Source organism: Camponotus vicinus, unplaced genomic scaffold (assembly GCF_025532165.1).
Source record: "Camponotus vicinus isolate PSW18456_S1 unplaced genomic scaffold, iyCamVici1.0 SCAF_10, whole genome shotgun sequence".
NCBI classification, from domain to species: domain Eukaryota; kingdom Metazoa; phylum Arthropoda; class Insecta; order Hymenoptera; family Formicidae; genus Camponotus; species Camponotus vicinus.
The window spans coordinates 15,016,794-15,040,999 of NW_028141946.1; the positions used below are offsets into that span (position 1 = coordinate 15,016,794).

Genomic DNA, 24,206 nt, shown 5'->3' on the forward strand with positions numbered 1-24,206 from the left:
AATTTCTAAAAAACATTTTTCGAATTTCTCCGTATAATAGGTCATTTTTTTGGTAGTATCGCTTCAATTACGAATAACTTTCTCTGGTAAATATAATCCGTTGGTGACTGTGGATTAACTCATACCAATAAAAAAGGTCTGTTATTGATAGTTTGCTTAAGAAAAGTTCCTGTTCACCTCACCGTCATCACCCTTCAGCGAAAAAATGGCTGCTATAGTACGGCCGCTGTGTTATACATGTTATACAAGTTATTTGTAATTGAAGGCATATTACCAAAAAAATAACCTATTATACGGAGAAAAATGTTTTTTGGAAGTTATCTGAATTCATGAGGATTTATTATAGTCCTCTTATTTATGGAACATTAAAGTAACGATTGAGAATGGAGCAAACATATATGATTGTTAGGATGGAATAGACGGACTGATATTGATAAAGGAGATGAACAAGCATACAAATAACGTGAGAAGAAGATGCACATACACACACAGACACACACGCACATGCATGCACGTACGCACACACCCGAGTATATGCGTGTATATATACATAAATATGTCCTCTCACTACGCTACATAATGTACGAAAACCTCAACTTTGAGCCGCTGTAGCTCGAAAACCGTTCGTGATCAGATTTCAGGCCCATTGACACTTCTTTTGATCTACACATCAAGAACTATTATATAGCAAATTTTCAAAAAGTTTAGCCGAAAGCCATATCTCATAAGAATTCTGCGGGGTCCTTTGTACGTATTTTTAAGAATTCTTTTGTGCAAAGTTAAGAGTGCAACGAGCTTCGTCTAATTGTAAAAATTATCGCAACTTTCAAGATTAAGCATAGTACTGAAATACAATAGATTCATCAATAAAATTACAAAATGCGCGTTACGTTATAAGTAATAAAATGATTCTCCATCACATACAGAATACACACTAATTGTAAGACCAAAATGAATCATGCCGAGAAAAAGCAAGAGCAAGTAAACACATTAATTTTTTTCTCGTTGCTTTTCTTTATAATTAATTACTGTTATTATCGAACTTTAAATGGCTAGAGCGACGACAGTAATATCTTATTAATTCAGTTGTTATTCTTATACAATATAAAATGTATATGCGCGAATATAAAAAAATATACCAAATATATACCAAAAGGAATATACCAAAGCGAATATACCAAAAGGAGAATTTCAATAATATTCCGATAACTTTATTTTTCTAACGATGATTAAAAATTGATCAAAAACTCTTTGTAGTCAAACATGATTATTGTTAGAAAGATAAAGTTAAAGGTTAAGGATTTTAAAACGCTAGAATAACAGAGATTCTTTTTTTTTTACACAAATTCTTTTAGTTGTCGACGTGATTCTTACTTATTCTTACTTATATAATGCAGCGCCAGATCCAAAGCGGCCTAGGCATTCTCGAAGAGATCATATGCGTATTCTCTATGCTTCGTTGGAGCAATCTCGGCGCCAAAGCCTTTAATCCTAAAGTATAGGGGAATCATCTAGGATCAAGAATAAGAGCTGTCGTATCGACAACTTTCTCATGAAATATACGTAATGCTCTAAAGTCACTCGCCAAATTATGACCGATCACGATTGTCTCAGCGCTGATCAAGCTTAACAATTTTCTTTGAACTTGTTCTAGAGTCAGAGTGCTTTTCTGCTTCATGTGCTCTTCCGTAATACCGCTGAATCTAGTGTTGTAATCTAATATTTGGCTATTTGGTTTAACGAAATTATTGCATATCATCTTGCCTTCCAGATTGATAATAGTGACTCTAGTAAGCTCGAAATCATATTCTGTATAACACATCTCGCAATCTAAAACACGGATTCTATACTTATTATTATAGCAATTAAGTGGCAATGTACGGTGTTACGTCTCGGCGGGGTCGCGGCTCCTACGAGTACTCGGACCTTGCGCCGGACGGGTCGCTTATTTCAAGGGCAGAGGCCCTGGGGAGTGCCTGCGACTAGGCTACCCGAGCGACAGATTTCCCAAGGGAAAGCGAACCAAGAGGCCCCGAAGGCGTTAGCAGCGGAAACGACACCTTTACCGGCCGCTGGGGAGTTATCGACAAAGTTACCGGCGAAGGGTGCCGTGGCTCTTGTGGTCACGGGAAGTCCCGTACAGTAAAGCTAGCGGGTATGGTGCCGGTCACGAAAACTTTAATCGGATCAAGAAGTGAATAATAATTTATGCCTTGCTGCCTTAACTTCCTGGCGAATCTAACATATGCAGCGATACATTGGTTGCAGTCGAAAGGGAAGAAATTTGCGAGATTTCGAGAGCATACAGTGCAGCGTACCCCGTCGTAGGTATCGCTATCTATAGCTAAATGGACATTGAAATACGCGTATGGGTCCTTGTTAATATTATTCGAGTTGGCGAAGCAGTATACGCAATAGGGAGTTAGATGGATCCTATGGGCGAACCCCGAAATGTATGTGCAACGAATATTCGTGAGTCGGTCGAATACTTCGCCGTGCGTGTGTTCGCGATTCATGTGGGCGTAGTGTATTTGAGTTAGGGGAATAAAAAAAAAAGGTAACGGCTGAATTTACAATAATTTGATAGTTTATTTATTTATTTACCCTCAGAGTTTTTAATCGCTTGTAGAATTTACATATATAATATTTCTTGCTAAATATTACTTCGGGGTTTCTTACGAGTTGGAAAAGTGAAAATTCCTAAAAGGATCAGGGCAATAAAACTCAGGCAAAGGGTTGCCCTGTCAGGGGGCCTAAGGGTGAATCCTTGCCTCGTCTGGGGCAATAAAAGTGAAACTTGCGTGGTTCTTTCGGTTTCAAAATCATGTTCCGTTATGTCCTGGGTTCTTACTGGATTTAGCCCGTGAGGAATTAATCCAATATTATCGGCTGGTCCGCGGTGCCCCAGTGTTCGGGTGTACTGGCCCCGTATTCCTTGTGTAAGACTTCTGCGCGGATCTGAAGGTAGCGCGTCTTCCGGGGATCCCCGGGCGCGTAGTTCAGGGGCGGTAGTGACGGCTTACTTTCTAGGGTTGTCAGATTACGCGGCCACTGCGAATATTCGATTGATTTAATACGGATATCCTTTCTTATAGGCTTGATCCCTTTTAGTTGGACTTGCGGGTTGAAGAATGCTTCGTATTCAGTATCGAGGTATATACGCTCAGTCCCCAGGAACTCGCTATCAGTTTCGGTCACGGGAGCGTATTTGAATTTATAATATAAACTGCGCGCGTAAAATTGATGTCCGCCTCTCCTTTCTTTAGGCATCTACAGAAAAACGGAATTAGCAAGTCGGCTGGGTTCGATCATGGGAGATGGTAGGAATGATCGAGAACAACGTGCAGCTTATTAGCACCGGAGTACCGATCTTTTAGGGGATGGGAGTGCCGAGTGTGCAGAGTGTTAGCACTAAACGGCGGAGTTAAGAGCCCGTGATAATCGTGCCGCGTGGTAGGCACCGTATTAACACTGCTCGCGGATGATCGAAACCAGGTTTATAGTATGGCTAAGGAATTCGTGCCGATTCGTTGGAGGAGATGCGTACAGGATTAGGCGTACTAAATTTCAACACTGTGTATAATAACTAAGAGTATATTCAAGTGTATTTGGTTTACTTACAATGTTAGGTTACAATATAGATTGTTCGAGAGCTATCGGCGCGGACGCTGGCAGTATGAAATGGTAGTCGTCGTTAGTTTTGGAGTGAATTCGCAGTCGGAATAGAATTGTATTCGGATATGGAGTTACAACTGGAGATAGAATCGCGTTTAGAAATAGAATCTCAACTGGAAATAGGATCGCGTTTAGAAATGGAATTATTGCGTGTCCAGGGAACACTTCTAGAAGAGAAGTGGCTCGCTCGGGACTCGGAATCGAAGTGCCGGGTTTTGGGACTGCACTGAGATCCCTTGATTCGGGGTTGAAGAGTGGGGAGGTAGGGATGATGGGGGTGTTCCTTAGGGATGGAAGATGACGGTTGCCATCTATTGGTGTGGCCGGGAGTCAGATAGGGAGATAACTCGTTTTTATCGTGGGTTAGTTCTATCCGATGTTGATAAGGTAGATTCATTTTAGGCGGAGCCGGTGTTATCTGAAGTCGGTAATTAGAGTTTTGTTCTATCTAGAGCGCGAGATTTAGTCGGTAATTTGGTTGAAATTTATACGGGGACGTAACAACGGACATAGCCCTTCAAAGGTTCGTTGAGTCCGGGTGTCAAACTGATCGACACGTGTACTCCTGTCTCACAACCGGTAGAAAATTCCAAGCCTTTATAACATGTTCAATATTTACGATTCATCTCGCCGTTGGTCCTTCCGTCGAATAATTTGCTCCAATGATGAACGCAACGCTGTTTATACAAACATTTCCCTGTGCTATCGATAGAAAATAGCTTATGACATCTCGCACATTCTCTCTTCTGCTACTGCGACGATGAATCGCATTTCTCGGCGCTTTCTGAATCATTATCGTCAGATTTTTTCGTCTTATCCTTAATCTTTCTCTCAACTGCCGAAACATTTTCTTGCTCATGTTCGGAACTACTATCGGCTAACTACTATTGCAATTACCGCTGTCTAGATCTTTCTTCTTTTCTTCCTTACTATCATTTAATATATTAATATTTACAAAGCAGAATGTAGAATTTTGACTATTAGTCGGATATGGTGTATAGTATATCATTGCACAACCTGGATGATCAGGACCTTCCACAGGAAATTCGCGTTTCGTTAAGTCATCCGACGGCAATCTTTTTGAGTGTACTATACCAATAATCGCCGGTATATAGAGATATAATTTACCGCACGCTCTCCTTATCTAATTGCAAGCTCCAATCTTTATATCACAAGGAAAAACATGTGGTAAGTTTATTGTATTAGATTTTTTTATTGCTAAAGATGTTCACACACTACACGTGCATGCAAATCTGGCCTTCTTTCTATCCTTCTTTCTTTCATTTCTTTTATTACTATATTATTTTACTAATGAAAAGGATTAAATTTTTTATATTTGGCGTATATATAATTAAATAGGGGAAGGATTAAAACTTTCTTTATACACATTTTGATAGTCCAACATGAAAGAAATTAATTCTCGCGTGAAATTGGTTTTGAAAACTTAAAATCGATAAGCCACCTTTATATCTTTAATTTTTTCGAGACAAGGTGAGAGACAAAAAATCGCGAAGAAATTCATACGCCAATGACATTTTTATGAAAGTTTACGCGATGCACATTACTATCATGCTTTTGTAGTCGTTAAAATCGCGACAAAGAAGAAGAGGATAATTTCGTTACATTTCGTAAGATGGAATTTCGGAGGCGGATAAATAGTATCACCGGACGTCCGCGTTTTTGATCCAAAAATAGTCGTTTTTTTTTGGCTTGTAGTAACGTTTGTACACATCAATTTATACGATAAACGTTGACACGGTGACACGTTGATTTCATTTATCACTCAACAAGTGCAATAGAAGATTTCGATACACGATTATTTGAAAAACGATAAGAGCTTATCGAGATTCTTTTTCGAAAACCAATCACATCTCGCTTTAGTCAACAAGTGAACGGAAATGAAATACAAGGAAAAAAAAAAAGATATAAATAAATATGAAAGAGAGAGAGAGAGAGAGAAAGGGAGAGAGAAAATAATAAAAAATTTTTAAAACAATGCAAATTCTAAAGAATTCTGAAATAATGTTAAAAATGTATTCATAAAAGCATATTTCATCAAGATTTCCATTCAAGAAGCATATTCAGGATATTTTTTTTTAAACATTTCTAAATGGTTTTCGGCTTAAAGAAAAAAGAAAACGTAAATAATAAGATAGAAATAAATGTGAGAAAATTTTAGAAAGTTCTAAGAGATGTGTTCACACAAAAGACATTCAAGAAATCAGCATGTTTTTTTCCCTAAGCTGGACTCCAAAAAAACCTTACAAAGGTGAAAAAAATACGCCAAGTACATAAAAAATATTCTGCCTTGTATGCAACAAAATGGTTAATCAAAGAAGTCCTTAAAAATAATGTACAATAAATTTCCCGCGCAAAAGCTAAAAAATTGTAATTAAACACAGATTAAAAATTTAATTGCATAATTGTAAGATTTTACAATTTATTGAGAATGTATTTGTTTATAATGTAAACGATCCGGGCACGCCAAGTTTTCATAACTTACGTCAATTTAAAGACTGTGCGATTTAAAACTTGCGTAAAACGTTTTTTTTATTATATACATTATATAAAAAATGTTTTAGGAATTAAAAGAATCCTAATTCTCATTTAGTGTTAATTTTAAATATTTTAAAAATTAAGTTAATTTCTTAGGGAGAATTTATGTATAATATTTCTACAATGTAAAATTGATTTCATGATAAATATTATATCAAATTTACAAATTGCTCTCAAATACTTGGTTAATAGTAATTATTGATTTCCTATTTAGTTTTTGATATTTTATTTTTTAATATTTTTTTATGAAATTATTTGTTGAGATTGTTTTTTAGAAAAATGCTTTTGTGAGGGAAAATTATTGTAAATTATCTTTAAGGACTTTTTTCATTAACCATTTTGTTGCATACAAGGTAGAATATTTTTTATGTACTTGGCGTATTTTTTTTACCTTTGTAAGGTTTTTTTAGAGTAATGTTATAGACAAATGATTATAAGTATAAAAACATTCAATCTTAACAAAATAGAATTTAAAAATTTTATTAATTAAAAATGTTGAAAATGCAATCAAATCAAATAATATCAAATAATATTTAATGTTAAAACGTTTTAATTATTATATCTTTATATCTTTTAACATTGAATATCTTTGCTATCCCTGCGGCTTGGCAAACAAGGATAACCTTAAATTCTTGTTCAGATAAGTTTTACGAAAAGTTGTAGAAAATATTAAAAAATATCACGTGTAATTTCGTTAACTTTATTCAATATTCTATGAAATATAAAAGTGTTAAATAAATGGATTACCTTTGATATATCAATCACGCCCGTATTATCTCTTGTCATGCCAAAGAGGGTCATCGGAAAGAGATCGCTAAATGATGTATGTAGATGTCGTTGGCATACGTACCGTTTCCGTATCTTGTGAATAAAACTGAAATTATACGCACGCGGAAGAAATGAATACGTTGCACTATTTCAGTACTTTGAGTAAAACCTGAGATTTTACGTGCGCGATAGAAAGGCGTACGTATCGTTTCCGTATCTTGAGTTGACCCTGAGATTATCCGCGCGCGAAAAGAAATCGAATGATACTGTAAAAGATATTATAACATTGATCTCAGTATTTTATGGATAATCACAGTACAATGAATGTAACAATGGGATGATATAATATCATCTACTGTTAGGGTTGTTTAATTTTATACAAGAAACTTTCAAAGGAAAAGGTGCTAAATGAATCTAAATGTCCAAATTTTAAAACATCATCAGGTAAATGAATTAAATTATGAACGTTATAAATAACAAAACATTTGCCATATAGTTTTTTTGAAGTTTCCACAAAGTAAGTTAACAAATCCTATATACCCATTGTTACTAATACAATCAGTTTTATGACCAGTATTCTAATAGCACAATGTAATGAATTGAAATGTAACAAATAATGTTACGGTAAATAATTTCGGAGTATGACTGGTCCTACGTATAATAAAAATAATCTTAATTCGGTTGCTTTCCAACGATCTAATTCTTTTAAAGTATGTGTCTTTCGTGCAAACTCAGTAGGTATCCATGTAGATGTATTGTTTAAATTTTGTGAAATATTTGAAATATCAGCAACACTGAATTTGATTGTCTTAATGTTTCCATTCAAGAAAATTTGAAGCATATTTTTAACAACTCCTAAGCAAACTAAGTGCATGTAATCTAAAGAGAATTAACTAACCATTCCTAAACTTGCTTTTTCAAAAATAGATCTTTCTAAATGATGATCTTCATTTTCTTGAATGATAAAATTTTCATCAGTTCTCAACTTTGCATTTGTTTGAAGGAAAAGCATTCGATGATTAATATATTCTCCTTCTTGCATGCATTTAGAGCAGCCAAAATATGCATTACATGATTTGATGCATTTTACAAATGATCGAGCTGAAGAATCACAAATTACACAGCGAATATTAACTTTATATTCAATATTTTATATTCAATAATTAGAAATTTGGCTCAAATAATCAAAAAATTACAAAGAAAATGGCATAAGAACCAACGCGCGTTAGTTGGAGCGCAGAGAAGCAACAACACTTCTTTTTTCAATATTAGTTTATTAAAAACCTCATATTACAACAACAAAAAGCGAACGTTTCGGATCATCTTTTAATCCTTCTTCAGCGCGATGTTAACAATATATATTGCAGATTATGACGCGTTACATTGTACGAATTTGTTTCTCGACGCATACTATATTATTAATTGTAAAAAGCGCGGAATCTAATGAACCATGCTTCTAACTAATTAATTTAATAACTATAAGAAATTAGGGTCTGTATATTGAAATATAAACTTAAATTTAAATGGGCCATCAGAGTCAAACGCGGATGGTAGTGCGTAAGTTCAACGAGAATTAAGTTTTCGTTGAAACTTATTTGTGTGCACAGGGCACAAAATTTTCTTGGTACGATACCAAGCAAATTTAAACTCGGGTTCGATTCCCGATTCAGCGACTTTCAGCCCGATATTTTTTTCGCCTACAACACTACAGGGGGAAAATAGAGGGATAATAATTAAATAATTTCTCGAATTGAGAATTATTTAAATTTGCTTGGTATCGTACCAAGAAAATTTTGTGCCCTGTGCACACAAATAAGTTTCAACGAAAACTTAATTCTCGTTGAACTTACGCACTACCATCCGCGTTTGGCTCTGATGGCCCGTTTAAATTTAAGTTTAATTAATTTAAACAAAAAAGCTCATTCACGTGTAATATCTTTCGGTATTTATTTTATTATTTTTACTCGATTTGTTAGATTTGCTGCGACTTTGCACAGCATAATTATAGTATATTTGATTGACTGTTGGAAGCAGGGCGTTTACTAGACCTCCGCGGGATGCAATTTAGCGTCACCTATGCGTCGAGAAATAAATTCGTACAATGTAATGCGTCATAATCTGTAATATATAGGGTGTCTGAAAACTTTTCGCGGTCCCGAAGTGTGAAGGTATATTGGCTCAAATTAAGAAGGAAGGTCCTCTACTGTTTGGCGATATTTGTAATAATTAATGAAAAATTAATTAAAGAAGATTAGCCAATGCGCGTGGCTAGAAGCGTGCGGCGGCGAAGGCGGTCTCACTGTAACATAATGGCGGCGCGCGGTGAAGCGGTGATTGGGGAGGGGATGAGCGATGAGTGTGTAGTCGCGCGGCGAAGGCTCCTTAATTAATTTTTCGTTAATTATTGCAAATATCGCCAAACAGTAGAGTACCTTCCTTCTTAATTTGAGCCAATCTACCTTTACACTTCGGGACCTCGAAAAATTTTCAGACATCCTGTATATTGTTAACATCGCGCTGAGAAAGAATCAAAAGATGATCCGAAACGTTCGGTTTTTGTTGTTGTAATATGAGTTTTTTAATAAACTAATATTGAAAAGAGAAAGAAGTGTTGTTGCTTCTCTGCGCTCCGACTACCGCGCGTTGGTTTTTATGCCATTTTCTTTTTAATTTATTAACTTTATAATTTTTTCCATTAAATTCGAATCCTTCTTTATACAAAGAAATGTATTCTGTAATGAAATCCTCTAAAAATATACTAGGACAAGAAGGTTTGTTGTATCCATGATATGCACCAATAACAAATGGTTCGTACAGTTTAGGATATATTTCCCCTAATATCGGATCAAAGTGGCTCTTAGAACTTTTAGCTATCGATAAGCCATCAATATTAATGTTAAGTTCTATATTTATAGTTACTTCACTTGATTCTACAGTATTAATATGTTCTACAGTATTTAATTTGTCTAAAAGAGCTTTTTTAATTCCATAATGAAAATATTGTCCAGGAGAGACTTCACGAACATTAATATTGTTTGGAGTACTTAATAATGTCCTAGGATCAAGGGGGAGATTTTGTAATTCTTCTATATCAGCACTTCATAATAATGAACTGCTCGATGAGAAATATTATATTCGCATCCATTGAATTAATTTTTCTTTAAACTTAATAGTTTTTTGATTTATGACAGTATTATTTTCCATTATATCATAATTATAGCTTACTTTACTATTATCAGTATCCGATTCTGATTCTATGATATTATTGTTATCAAGAACATTACAAGATAAATTATATCTACAATGTGAATGAATCTGAGCAGTTTCATCATAATTGTTTGTATATGATTCAATATTTTCATTTTGGACATTATACAATTTAAATAATTTACGAAGTTTTCTGTTCTTTTGTCTTACCGATAAATTTATAAAATTTTTTTGTAATGACATTATAAAGATAATGAAAAATAATAATTAATATTTTTCTCACGTACTGAAAGTAATAAAAGTTGCCCAACCGTCGAGTCCTTGTAAATAAGAAAATGTGCCTCTGAACAAATTTCTGTTTATCTCCGCCGTTGGTCAGGATCTCCAATAAAATTGCAATATTCGTCTACTGTCTTTTTAGAAAAAACCTATACAGCACAGAATATTGCAGCAATGTTATTACAATAATATTGTTGTAACATTGCAGCAACATTGTAATATTGCCGCAATATTACTGCAATGTTCTGTGCTGTATGGGAAGAAATAAAACTATATTTGAAAGCAAAGTAAAACTCATCTTATCTTAATACATCGGAAAATAAAACTTATCTTAATAAATCAGAAATTTATATACGAATAATGCTCATCTCATGCAAATCTTGAAACATACATAACCTCGATAGTCACATGCACTAATATAATTGCAATCATATTAAATATTATATTAATACATGTATATATATGTGTATATGTATCCATTATATAGCAAATATGATAATATAGATTATATTAATATAATTTATAAGATATTTACCTGAAACTCTGTACCCGACTTCAATTTCTTTCAAGTTAATAGGAAGATATCTCCATATTTCTCAGCAGCATATATACTTGCGCGCATGCGCATTTATATCAACATTATTGAGACAACATAAAGATCTCTTTTAATAGACGTTTTTTAGAAAGATAACTTAAAGAACTCTTCCTCTTAACAATGTTGACTGGATGGTCGGATTTGGCGCATCGTGTGTGTGTGTTGGAAGACGGGAATGTGGAAATGTTCACATTTAAAAATGTGTATTGTCGCGGATAATCTCTTGCAGACGCTCATGTATATTGTTGTAGGCTTTAATTATTGTCTGGGGAATTTCATACCATATTTGATTTAGCGCTGTGATCATTTCCACATTCCCGTTCTCCAACACACACACACACACACACACACACACACACACACACACACACACACACACGATGCGCCAAATCCGACCAGCAACCTCTTCGTGATGTGCATCAGGTAATGCTAATGTTGGCGGTAAATGAACAAAAATGAATAGGTAACTGTGATGTGTCGTAACTCCGCGAAAAAAATCAATAAACCATTTTTTTTAATTCACACATAAAAGTCCATATTTTATGATGATTATCATGAAATTTGCGAAAAAAATTTATTCCACCCCGTGGAATGCGTCAAATTATCTAATTATTTGGAGACGAAACACGTCCTTACTTTTAAGGAGATGACGAGAAGGGGAGAGGATAAATTCTAAATCTGACAAATGATTTTTAAAATAGAGGCTTTAAGCTTGAGAATGAAAAAAATTTCAAATACGACCATTTTTGACGGAGTTATACTTATTTGAAGTTATGCGAAAATTTGACATGAAATTACCTATGCGATAATTTTGTTGACGAGTGTATATATCTTTAAATTCATGAATTTCATTATCAAGTGCCATTATTTCTAGTTTAAAGCGTCCTAATAAGCAGAGTTGTGCTCTAATCATATCATGTTGATGAGTTAATGTGTATTTATTACACACGGAAAAAAAAATTTTCTTGTTTTAAGTAAATACATTTTCTTGAATTAAAATTTCTAAATTGAAAGAAATAATTACTTCCAACAATAAAATATTTTTTTGTTACAAAGAAATATATCTCCAAAACAAATAATTTGTCAATGAAAAGAATGTTTTATCGGAACAAAAACATAATTACTTGTCAGTAAAAAATCGTTTTATCAAACTTAATAAATGTAATTACTTAAACATAATAGTTGTTAACAAGTGAAAATTTTTTTAAAATTTATGAACATAAATACTAAAAATAATTCATTAATTACTTGTATCAATTAATAGGTACATATATATGAACAATTATGTCTTGTCACAAATACTAATTTACTTAAGAGAAATAAATCCATACTTTAAAGAACACTATACAATAAAATGTTACGTCCAGGCCGTTAAAGAAATGGGCCATCTGGAAGGACACAACCTACTTACCCCGTAACACACATGTTAGGGCGTGTGTATATATCGGGTCGAACGGACTTTTAAGGGCTTGGCACAGGTCAGCGACCGAAATGGTCTCTTTAACTCTGTGAAGTTTTAAGCCTATCCGCTCGGCGGTCCCTTTTTGGTAAGAGAATTTAATCCCTTTCACGGGACGGGACCTTGTGCGATCGTAGGATTCAAGGAAGAGAGCGGGTTAGAAAAAAAATAATAATTTAATCATAAAAAGGATATTTATTCATAAATACTTTATGAGTGGCTAATACATCGATACGAATTTACAAGAATTGAAATATAATATTTATAATATCCCTAAAGCGTGCATGTGTTTGAGACGTGTTTGTGTGTGTATGTATGTATTAAATTTCGCGGATGTTACAATAGTGCGGGGGTCATCAATCAGGATGAATGGGGGAACCTAGCCTTAAAATTTTAGTCCTGACTGTGTTTACAATGATGTTGCGGTTCTAAAAAAATATTTAAATCTACATGTATATAAATTGTACCTGTATATGAAGGAAGAGAAAATATGGGGTCAGAGATTTTTTAATTAAGCAATGGAAGAATGAAATGAGGATAGGAAATAGTTTAACACATAGGGGTTAGCAGGATTTTGAGATTAATTTGTCAATTCTTCAGGGTCTATGTGATATTCAAGATAATAGGACTCCTCCTCAAGGTCGGGGAGGTCTCTAACAAATTCTTCAAGGGCTTCGTTGATTTCGGATGATGTGGGAGAAGTAGAGGGAGAGTCGGAATCGAGGGTAATTATTGGTATAGGAGAGGGAGGAGAATCGGAATCAAGAGTAATTATTGGAATAGGAGAAGGTGGGAGTTGGGGAGTGAATGAATGGGGAGGAGAGATAGGTTCTTGAACTGGAGACTGTGGGGGAGTAGGTGAACAAGAGTAGTTGAACAGGAGGTTCGGAGAGGAAACAGGTGAATAACTGGGGCTAAGAATAGGAGAAATAGTTAGATAGCGTGTGTCTTGGGAGGGTTTATATATTTTGCTATGTAAATATCACAGTTATATAAATATCGCATATTGTTTTATATCATATATATATATATATATATATATATATATATATATAAACATTAAATTTCTTTGATGTCGGCTCTCGAATATAAAATATGTGATATTAATATTCGGGTAATAAGAGCCTATCGCGGATGTAATTGCGTAATGATCAACACTTTACTTGGAATAATCTCTTGGTTTGAGATTTAATTCCAACAAATTCCCCTCTAACCCCCCTAGATGGAAGTAGGCGAGAAAAATATCGGTCCGAAAGTCGCTGAATCGGGAAACTGTTGGAATTAAATCTCAAACCAAGAGATTATTCCAAGTAAAGTTTTGATAATTACGCAATTACATCCGCGATAGGCTCTTATTACCCGAATATTAATATCACATATATATATATACAGGGTGATTCTAAATAACTTTATGCTTTTGCAAAAACATAATCTTGACCGAATTCTAAGACGATTTTTCCTTTGGCAAAATTTCGTCCGAAGCTTAGTTTTTGAATTATTAAAGGAAGTAGTTAACGTATGACGGGTCGAATACAAGAAGCAGGCAAGGGTGACGCGATTCACCGTCAGACGCGGGTGCTTACGCGGGGCGCCTGCTGCGATCAGCTGGTCGCTATACACATACATACACACATGCGAACACATACATTCTCTCTCTGTCTGTCTGTCTGTCTGTCTCTCTCTCTCTCTCTCCCTCTCTTTTATTCGCTCACTCACCTGTAATTTTTTTTCTTTTTTTTTACGAGAGAGGGGAAAATGCATTTTATGCATACTCACCGGTCGGTCCGGTGAGTTATGTGGGACTCGAGTACCAAGTCGAATTACCAACTCGGTACTCCCTACCCACTAAAAACCCCTCTCTTTTCACGAATTTCCTTTGACACACTGTCCCTCTGACTTCCCGAGATCTGTTTTCACATAATGTCAAAAAATAGTTATTATTACCTTGTTCGATGACTTTTGATGTATTGCTGTAATTGCTTGAAGGAGAAATGAATTTTCCGATAGATCGTACGTTCTCAAATTTAACGTAGATATCACGTTGCAAAAGACAAGAAATCCACACTAAATTATCAACTGAAAGTTATTCTCCTTTCATGAACTGTATTCTTGTATAAACTTTAACGTAATCACATTTATTTACTCACTCGATGAGACGAGAAATTTACTAATGACTCTCACTAATCACTATTAATCACTGTCGAATAATAACTGTTGGCGATTAAAAATCACTCGATGAAAGAAACACGCGCGGACACGTTACTACACGACGCGACGACGCGACAATGCGACGATAATTACTCGGCGACTGCAAGCAGTTTTTTGTCATGGTAGGTTGCGGTAGGTTAAGGTACTACTGGCGCAATCAAACGCAATCATGTGTTCGATTGAAGAATGCGGTAAACACAATAAACATTTAACATATTAATATTATTATTATCATGAATGTGTGTGATATCCATACATCGTATATCTATTTAAAAATTAATTAGAATAAATAAGTGTTTTTAAAATATTTATTACTTTTACTATTATCTTAAATAAATATTTAATATTAATATTTTATATGATAATAGTAAAAGTAATAAATATTTTAAAAACACTTATTTAATCTAATTAATTTTTAAATAGATATCATACGATGTATGGATATCACACACATTCATGATAATAATAATATTAATATGTTAAATGTTTATTATGTTTACCGCATTCTTCAATCGAACACATGATCGCGTTCGATAGCGCCAGTAGTACATTAACCTACCGCAACCTACCATGACAAAAAACTGCTTGCAGTCGCCGAATAATTACCGTCGCATTGTCGCGTCGTCGCGTCGTGTAGTAACGTGTCCGCGCGTGTTTCTTTCATCGAGTGATTTTTAATCGCCAACAGTTATTATTCGACAGTGATTAATAGTGATTAGTGATAGAGTCATTAGTAAATTTCTCGTCTCATCGAGTGAGTAAATAAATGTGATTACGTTAAAATTTATAAAAGAATACAGTTCATGAAAGAAGAAAAACTTTCAGTTAATAATTTAGTGTGGATTTCTTGTCTTTTGCAACGTGATATCTACGTTAAATTTGAGAACGTACGATCTATCGGAAAATTCATTTCTCCTTCAAGCAATTACAGCAATACATCAAAAGTCATCGAACAAGGTAATAATAACTATTTTTTGACATTATGTGAAAACAGATCTCGGGAAGTCAGAGGGACAGTGTGTCAAAGGAAATTCGTGAAAAGAGAGGGGTTTTTAGTGGGTAGGGAGTACCGAGTTGGTAATTCGACTTGGTACTCGAGTCCCACATAACTCACCGGACCGACCGGTGAGTATGCATAAAATGCATTTTCCCCTCTCTCGTAAAAAAAAAAAAAAAAACCACGGGTAAGTGAGCGAATGAGAGAGAGAGAGAGAGAGAGAGAGAGAGAGAGAGAGAGAGAGAGAGTGAGAGAGAATGTATGTATTCGCATGTATGTCCGTGCATAGTATAGCGACCAGCTGATCGCCGAAGGCGCCCCGCGTGAGCGCCCGCGTCTGACGGTGAATCACGCCACCCTTGCCTGCCTCTTGTATTCGACCCGTCATACGTTAACTACTTCCTTTAATAATTCAAAAACTATGCTTTGCACGAAATTTTGCCAAAGGAAAAATCGTCTTAGAATTCGGTCAAGATTATGTTTTTGCAAAAACATAAAGTTATTCAGAATCACCCTGTATATATATACAGGGCATTACAGGGTGGCCCATTTTAATCCATCCAGTCGAATATCTCGAAAACCAAGCCCGGTAGAGAAAAATGTTTCAGACAAAAGTTGTTTGGTTTCGAGGGGGCCATAAGATGGTACCATTGGTTTAACTTGAAGAGTCATTTGAAGGTCACGTGAAGGTCACTTCAATTTTTTTAAGTGGAACATCCTATATATTTTCGCACATTCTTGTAGCTTATCTCGAGAGCTTTCCAAAACACTATAATTAAGTACCTTTTCGTTAAGTACTTTTTGAGTTATGAGGCTTGAAATAATTTCTTAATTTTACATAAACCGTAAAATATCTTGTAAAATATTCATTTTTCGATTATCTTACCTTAATACTTTTATGTACAAAATAATGAGAGGAATCAATTAGTGTAAAGAAAACACATAGTTATTTCAAAGAAAAAATATGTAATTTGCAATTAACAATTCCATATTTTTTCTTAAAAACAACTATGTGTTTTCTTTAGACCAATTGATTCCTCTCATTATTTTGTACATAAAAGTATTAAGGTAAGATAATCGAAAAATGAATATTTTACAAGATATTTTACGGTTTATGTAAAATTAAGAAATTATTTCAAGCCTCATAACTCAAAAAGTACTTAACGAAAAGGTACTTAATTATAGTGTTTTGGAAAGCTCTCGAGATAAGCTACAAGAATGTGCAAAAATATATAAGGTGTTCCATTTAAAAAAATGGAAGTGACCTTCACGTGACCTTCAAATGACTCTTCAAGGTCAAACCAATGGTATCATCTTATGGCCCCTTCGAAACCAAACAACTTTTGTCTGAAACATTTTTCTTTCCCGGGCTTGGTTTTCGAGATATTCGACTGGATGGATTAAAATGGGCCACCCTGTATATATATATATATATACATATATATATATATAAACACAATTAATTTTTAATTTTAGATCATACATCAATGTAACTAATTTGACTGTCAAAAGAAAAGCAGTTGACACATCAAACATTAGTACCAAGAAACCAAATTTTATTGAAAATACATCGAATAATTTTTTGGATACACAAGGTTGTTACTCAAATTCTTCATTTACATCAAATTCTGATATTCTGTCCGAAGAAATGGAAATAGCACCAACGACAAACTTTCTTCGAAATCAACGTATCCAAGAAATTAATGAAGTTCAAACAATACAGAATACATCGTCAATAAATCGTTTTCGTCCTTGTATCTCACAAAAAATCAGTACAATTGATACAGACTCTGTTTATCGAACATCACCACTACTCCGAAGCGAATCTAATCATAATATAAATCAAATGGCTGTGTGTGCATCAACTTCAAATTCACCATCTCCAACATTACATACAATGCCTAGCAATACAAAAAACTCAGGTAAAATAAAAAATAAAAGCGCCACACATTTGGAATCATCCATTACATCTCTAACTAATACTCTCCAAAACCGTTTTGCCAATTTACCATGTCCTGATAATAATAACACTGCTTGAAAATTAAATAATTTAACATTGGAAAGAAGTTTTGGTTTACTAGTAGCACTTGAATTAGAACGGATTCCTGAACCGGAAAAATCCAAGAGAAAACAAGCAATTGCAGATATTTTATGGAGATCTTAAATACAATAATTTTAATTATTTAAATGTTAATGCGATTGTTCAGTATCTTTTGTTTTATTAGATTTAGCATCTAAGCTATTTAAATTAACAGATTTTATTTTTGTTTAATTTGTCATAAGACTGAATAAGACGTCTTTATAGAATTTTTATGTTATGTATATTCATTTTAAAAAAAGACATTAAAAAATATTATGATATGAAAAAATATTTTAAAAAACGCAGTGTATCTTTTTTCTCCAGCCAAAAAATTCTTTACAAAAATGACATTTAAAAAGATATATAAATTAATGGTATGAAAAAGTATCGAAATCAAAAGTAACTAAATATGTTTAAAATTTTTACAAATATATGGAATTTCTCCAATCAAAATAGCAATTCTTATCAAGAAAGTTCAACAGTTCTTATTATCATATTAAGTTATTATAAAATATTTTTTTTACTACAAAGCGCATTTATATTCTTTTTTTTATTAACTTTACATGCTCATAATTAAATTCTATTAAAGCCCTAATATAGCTTATAGTTTTCTAATTTCCAAAAAATATTTAAGACATCTATTTATAATCTCCTATTTTTCAAACTAGAAACTAGAAAAAAGTATATCAAAGATTTAGAAGAGGACTAATGAAGTAATAATTTTATATAGACACAAAAAAATTAATTTATTTTAAATTAAGTAAGAAAAACAAATTGAACTATTTATTTATTATAATTTGGTATCACAATTATTTAAATCTCTACAAATATAGTCTTTTTGCCATGAAACCAGCAGAAGTCATTAAATACTCTGCTATGGCATCTCGTTGCTTGTATGCTTCTGTTGTTAATCGATGAGCAGTAGTTGACCGGATGCATTCAATTCCTTCTGAAGAATATATATTTCTCCATGTCCCAGGTATAATATTTCCATCTTCTTGTTCCACATCAATAAAATGAGGGACAATATGTTCTGTTTTCAATTTGACTTGAATCATTAATTGTTTTTAAAAAATTATGCAGACATATAGTTGCAATTACTATTTTATCTACAGTTTTCGGATGCATGCATATAGGTTTTTTGAATACACGCCATCGTGATACAAGAATACCGAATGCGTTTTCAATTACTCTCCTGGCTCGTGACAATCTGTAGTAAAAAATTGCTTTTTTTGTTTCTAAATTTCGACCAGAATATGGCCTCATCATATTTTTGGATAATTGAAATGCTTCATCAGCAACAAAGAAGCACGGTGTTCTTGTATTACTTCCAGGCAAATGAGCTTCACATCGTGGTAAATTTAAATTGTCATCAAGTAAAGCTTTGCCAAATTCAAATCTTGAAAATATTCCTGCGTCATTGCTGCTGCCATATGCTCCACAGTCTATTAATGTAAATTTGTAATTACTGTCACATGCTGCCATCAATACTATACTAAAAGTTTTCTTGTAATTGTAGTACAAGCTTCCCGAGTTTGGTGGTGCTTGTATTTGCATATGTTTGCCATCTACTGCTCCGCAACAATTTGGAAAGTTCCATTCTTTTCAAAATCCTTCACAGATTTTTATCCATTCTTCTTCATTAGGTGCTTGAAGATATATTGGTGCCAATATTTCATCAATTAAGGCACAAGTTTCCTTGATTATATTACGTGCTGTCGATTCTCCAATTCTAAAGGCAAACGCAACGGATAAAATTTGATCTCCTGTGGCAAGATATCTAAAACAATATATATAAACATAATTAAATAAATAAATTTTGATATTTGGTAAATATTAAATTATTAAAATAAATGCATACCTTAGAGTCAAAGCTAGGCGATGTTCAGGTATTAACGCTCGATGACTTTTTTTGGTCAAAACCGGTTTCATCATTTCTAAGAGTTGATTGAAAATGGGTATAGACATTCTTGTATAGCGGAAAAACATGCAAGGATCTTTTTTAATTTCTTGAAATAAATGATTGAAATCTCCTTGATGAAAACGATTCATATTAATTGATCGTACCCAATATTCTCGATTAGTCCAACAACGAGATATTCGTATTTTTAATGCATAAATACCAATAATTAATATAAATAATGCATGTGTCAACAGTTTTTCCTCGTTATCCATTGTCTATAAAACAAATATTAATAAAATATTAACATATTGTGTTAAAACTTTTGATGTTAGCTTTATTATTTTATTTGATATGTACTACTTTTCTCTAAGTATGTTACAATTTTTAATCTTATCTGACTGTTGCGTAAGATAATCACTTACCTAAAAGGAACGACGATTTTACTAGAAGTATATGTTTACGATGAGTATGTTTAGTACAAGATATGATCAGAAACTCTCGTTAGAGCAACGGGCTGTAATTTTGCAATGACAGTGAGAAGATTTGATGTTAAGTACGCAATGTGCAGGTTTAACATTTAATAATGCAGGTAACTCTGTAGTAATCTGTGGAAAGAGAGAGAGAGAGAGAGAGAGAGAGAGAGAGAGAGAGACAAAGTCATTCCCCAGCAAACACCAAGTAACAGTTATATAACTGTTAGTTATAATTTCCTACTCAACAATATAACTGTTACATGTTATATAACTATTATGTGTTAGATAACAATTATATTGTTGAGTAGGAAATTATAACTAACAATTATATAACTGTTACTTGGTGTTTGCTGGGTCTTTATATCTTGTCAAATAGTAATATATTAATGCTAACACATACACACACACAAGTTTGTTATTAATATATTTATGTATATTAATATATTATATATATTAATATATTTATATGAATATTTTATATATAACAAAATATAAGAAATAATCATTTTTAATTTTTTAAAGATGATCATTTCCTATATCTTGTTAGATATTAATTAATCTATACATAGCATAAAAATAAATAAATTTCATTACCTTATTAAGAATTATTATTATTTAGATGCAAAATTGAGAATTATAATTGTATATTAACGTAGAGAGAAGAAAAGAGAAAAAAGTTTTTAAGTTATATAAACGTGCTATGATTGGTGGAACGTAAAGTGTTAAGTTTCCATGTGCCTTGACTTTCCCGCTCATGGACTACCGCTTAAGTCTTACTGTCTAAGTTTTTTTATGTGCTCCAGGCTTAACTTCTCCGATTTACGCATACAACTTTGTCGGAAACAGTTACGACATCTTTGTGCTCAGGTCCTAAGTCGCCGCGCCAGTGATGGTCATTCGATCATGCTGGCAAGCCCACGAATCATAGTTCACGCAGGCTTGACGCGCAGCATCACAATAAGAGTATAAACAATTGAACACGAGACAGTCGAGAGTCGAGACTCTTCTTTAGAGATAATGTACTTCGTCGCATTCGCTCGATTGCTTTTCAGCTCGAGTGTTGCCCAAATATTTCAGTAACAACGACACAGTGACGTAAACGACATACTTTTTATAATTAGTTCATTTATTGTGGATCCCGAAATACTTAGCTGTGTGAAGCTGGCCCCCCCACTACTTAAAATCCAATAATGATCATTATCATTCGATTGATGGTCGTTTGGTGGTATTTGGTAGTCCATTCCTGATGATTAGTAGCCAAAATTATAGTTAATAATACGAAAAAAAGATATACCGGCGTGAAGTTAGCCCCCCTTTCATAAAATTCGACTTTCCAGACTGCATAAGTAATAATAACTGTAAGCATCCGTTTGGTGGTCGTTTAATGACGTTTGGTAGTCCATTCCCGATGATTGGTAATCAAAATTATAATAAATAATATGAAAAAGAAACATATGCGCGTGAAGTTAGCCCCTTCTTTCATAAAATTCGGCTTTCCAGATTGCATAAGTAATAATAATTGTAAGCATTCGTTTGCATTATTTATTACCAAATGTAATGTAATTTTCAAGGAAGAAAATAAGATATATATATCCATATGTAACCATGCGTCTCGTAAAAATTTTTTCTACTTCTAATTTCAAGTTTTATTATGCTTTTTCTGTGATAAATAAAAAGTTTTGCATATGTGTGTGTGTGTGTGTGTGTGTGTGTGTGTAAAATCCACGTTATTTATTTTTTACTTATAAAATATTTTGCTTATTACAAAAATAAATTGCTTATTTAATAATTTTATTTGATATTTATATACTTTTATTTATATGTATAATATAGATATATTATAGATACATAGTTTTTGTATACATTATATCTACATGTATATATATGTATATATATATCATATACATATATCATATATGTATATATGTTCATTTTTATGAACTTATTATATATATTGCCCCATGCGGCTCTATCTTACGTTCTTCATTACAAGATTGCACTGAGTTCATTAGATCATTATACACACTCCATGTGCCATGTATTCTTTTTACATATGCAATGTAATGGTGATTAGTATATGCTATTATACCAGCCAATCTAAAAATTCAACATAAAGTTGTGAATCATCAATGTATTGTGAATGAGCGTGAAAAGAAATTATATAGCCACATTTAAAAAAAAATTAAGCTTAAATTATGTTTGCTAAAAACAATATCAATAAGTATAAAAATATGAAAAACATAGAAGAATGTATTTTTTAATTAAATAAAATAAATGTAGGTATATAAATAATTTTCATATATTTAATAATTTAATTTTCATAAATTTAAATTTTTATATAAAATAGTAATAATAAGTAATAATTTTATATAATAATAGAAGTAATAGTAATAATAAATAATAATTTTATATAATAATAGAAGTAATTAGTTTAACTAGAAAGAAAGAAAACATAAAATTTTATTTAAAAACGTGCAATTGCAGGCACACTTACAGATTATTATACTTGCGAAAATAAACTTATCTAATGAGAAATTGAAATTCATTACGTATTTCCTTCTATCATTTTTTTCTATTGTTATCCATATTTCTATTCCATATGTCATAGTTAAAATTATGATATTATGATATCATAATTTTTATTTCAGTTGCTATAATAAAATTGATTTATATACGTAACAAAGTTAAATGTATTTAATTTCTTATATTTAAGAGGGAGTTTCTTTATTAAAACTACATAGATTTTTAACTTAATAAAGATAGATTTTTAAATTTGTAAATAATTTATCTTACCTGTATTTTTGTTTTAAAATATTTATTATTATAGGAAAATCTTTTAATTGACAACTCATGCCTGTTTTAGCATTCAAAGATACCCGAATGTCAAGTTCAATATATAGATGTATATTAAATTTAATATATTCAGTGCGACGTCCAGAACATTCAGATTGTTGGCATTTGATATTCTTTATTTGAAAATTATAGTCAAGTGCTTCTTCTAAATACATAAATCCCTTTTTTGAATTAATTGATGATTAACACCAAGTACTGATATATTATTTATCTCTTTTTGACATTCATTTGAGGAACATTCAGATATTTTGTTAACGCATGGTTCATCTTTTGTAAGATTTGTCCACATTACAGCAATATTATTGTAAACATCTATAATATGCATGTTGCCATCTTTCATTGTTGATAAATTTAATTCATTATTATCTAATAAAACAGCGATTCTCTCCTTATAAACAGTGATATTTACACCGTTATTTAAAATTAATTGACAAAATTTTAAAAACCTATTATTTGAATTACTAATATAATTAAAATAATTTTTATCTTCTAAAGCAGCAAGTGTAATAATTTGAGCAATTGATTCAAAAGGACACGTATTTCGAATTTCATATGTAATTCTATTGATTTTTAACGGTTGTAAGAAAGAACCATTTCGGAGAAGGAATTTTTTTGTTGATTTTTTAAATTTATTGTTTTTAATATGTTTTATTTCTGGATACGGCTTGAAATATTTGGATTTACTATTAGTAGTGCTACGTAATTTTCTATGTTCTGATAATTTGTTATTTTCATTCGTTTCTTCATTTTGTTGTAATATTTCGCTTTTACCTTTATTCATCCAATTTTCAAATTGATGCATATCTTCATTTTTTTCAATTTCTGTATTAATATTATTATTCGTATGACTAGTATTCATATTAATATCATTCCGATTAATACTCATATTGTTCATATTAGAAGTTACAATAGCAGCAGATGCTATTTTCATAGTTCCGTCAATAGATCTTAAATGCATCTTGATAAACTTATCTGCACGCATAGGAGTTTGTACATTTTTAAAAATATATTCACGTAAATCTTTAAAATATGCTTCACAATGCGCTGATGTTGCACGTACATATTCCGAATTAAATATGGGAGCTAAAACTCCAGACCATAATGGAAATTCTAGACATAATCTTATTATTTGTTTATAGAATTCAGGTAAATA

At 32.5% G+C, this 24,206-nt stretch overlaps 2 protein-coding genes across 2 annotated transcripts; both read right to left on the reverse strand.

Moving 5' to 3' along the window:
- Positions 1–1,370: 1,370 nt before the first annotated feature.
- LOC145960129 (putative exonuclease GOR) lies at positions 1,371–7,543 on the reverse strand. Its single transcript, XM_083079397.1, is given in 6 exon segments — positions 1,371–1,436; positions 1,439–1,891; positions 4,173–4,547; positions 4,550–4,751; positions 4,753–4,837; positions 7,540–7,543. Coding segments are annotated over 6 exon segments (1,185 nt in total).
- An 11,849-nt stretch (positions 7,544–19,392) lies between these two features.
- Positions 19,393–19,999, reverse strand: LOC145960793 (uncharacterized). The gene is made up of 3 exons (XM_083080494.1): positions 19,686–19,999; positions 19,506–19,604; positions 19,393–19,444 (listed from the first exon to the last, which is right to left on the reverse strand). The coding sequence occupies exons 1-3, from the start codon at positions 19,997–19,999 to the stop codon at positions 19,393–19,395; spliced, it is 465 nt and encodes a 154-aa protein (XP_082936620.1).
- Positions 20,000–24,206: the final 4,207 nt, after the last annotated feature.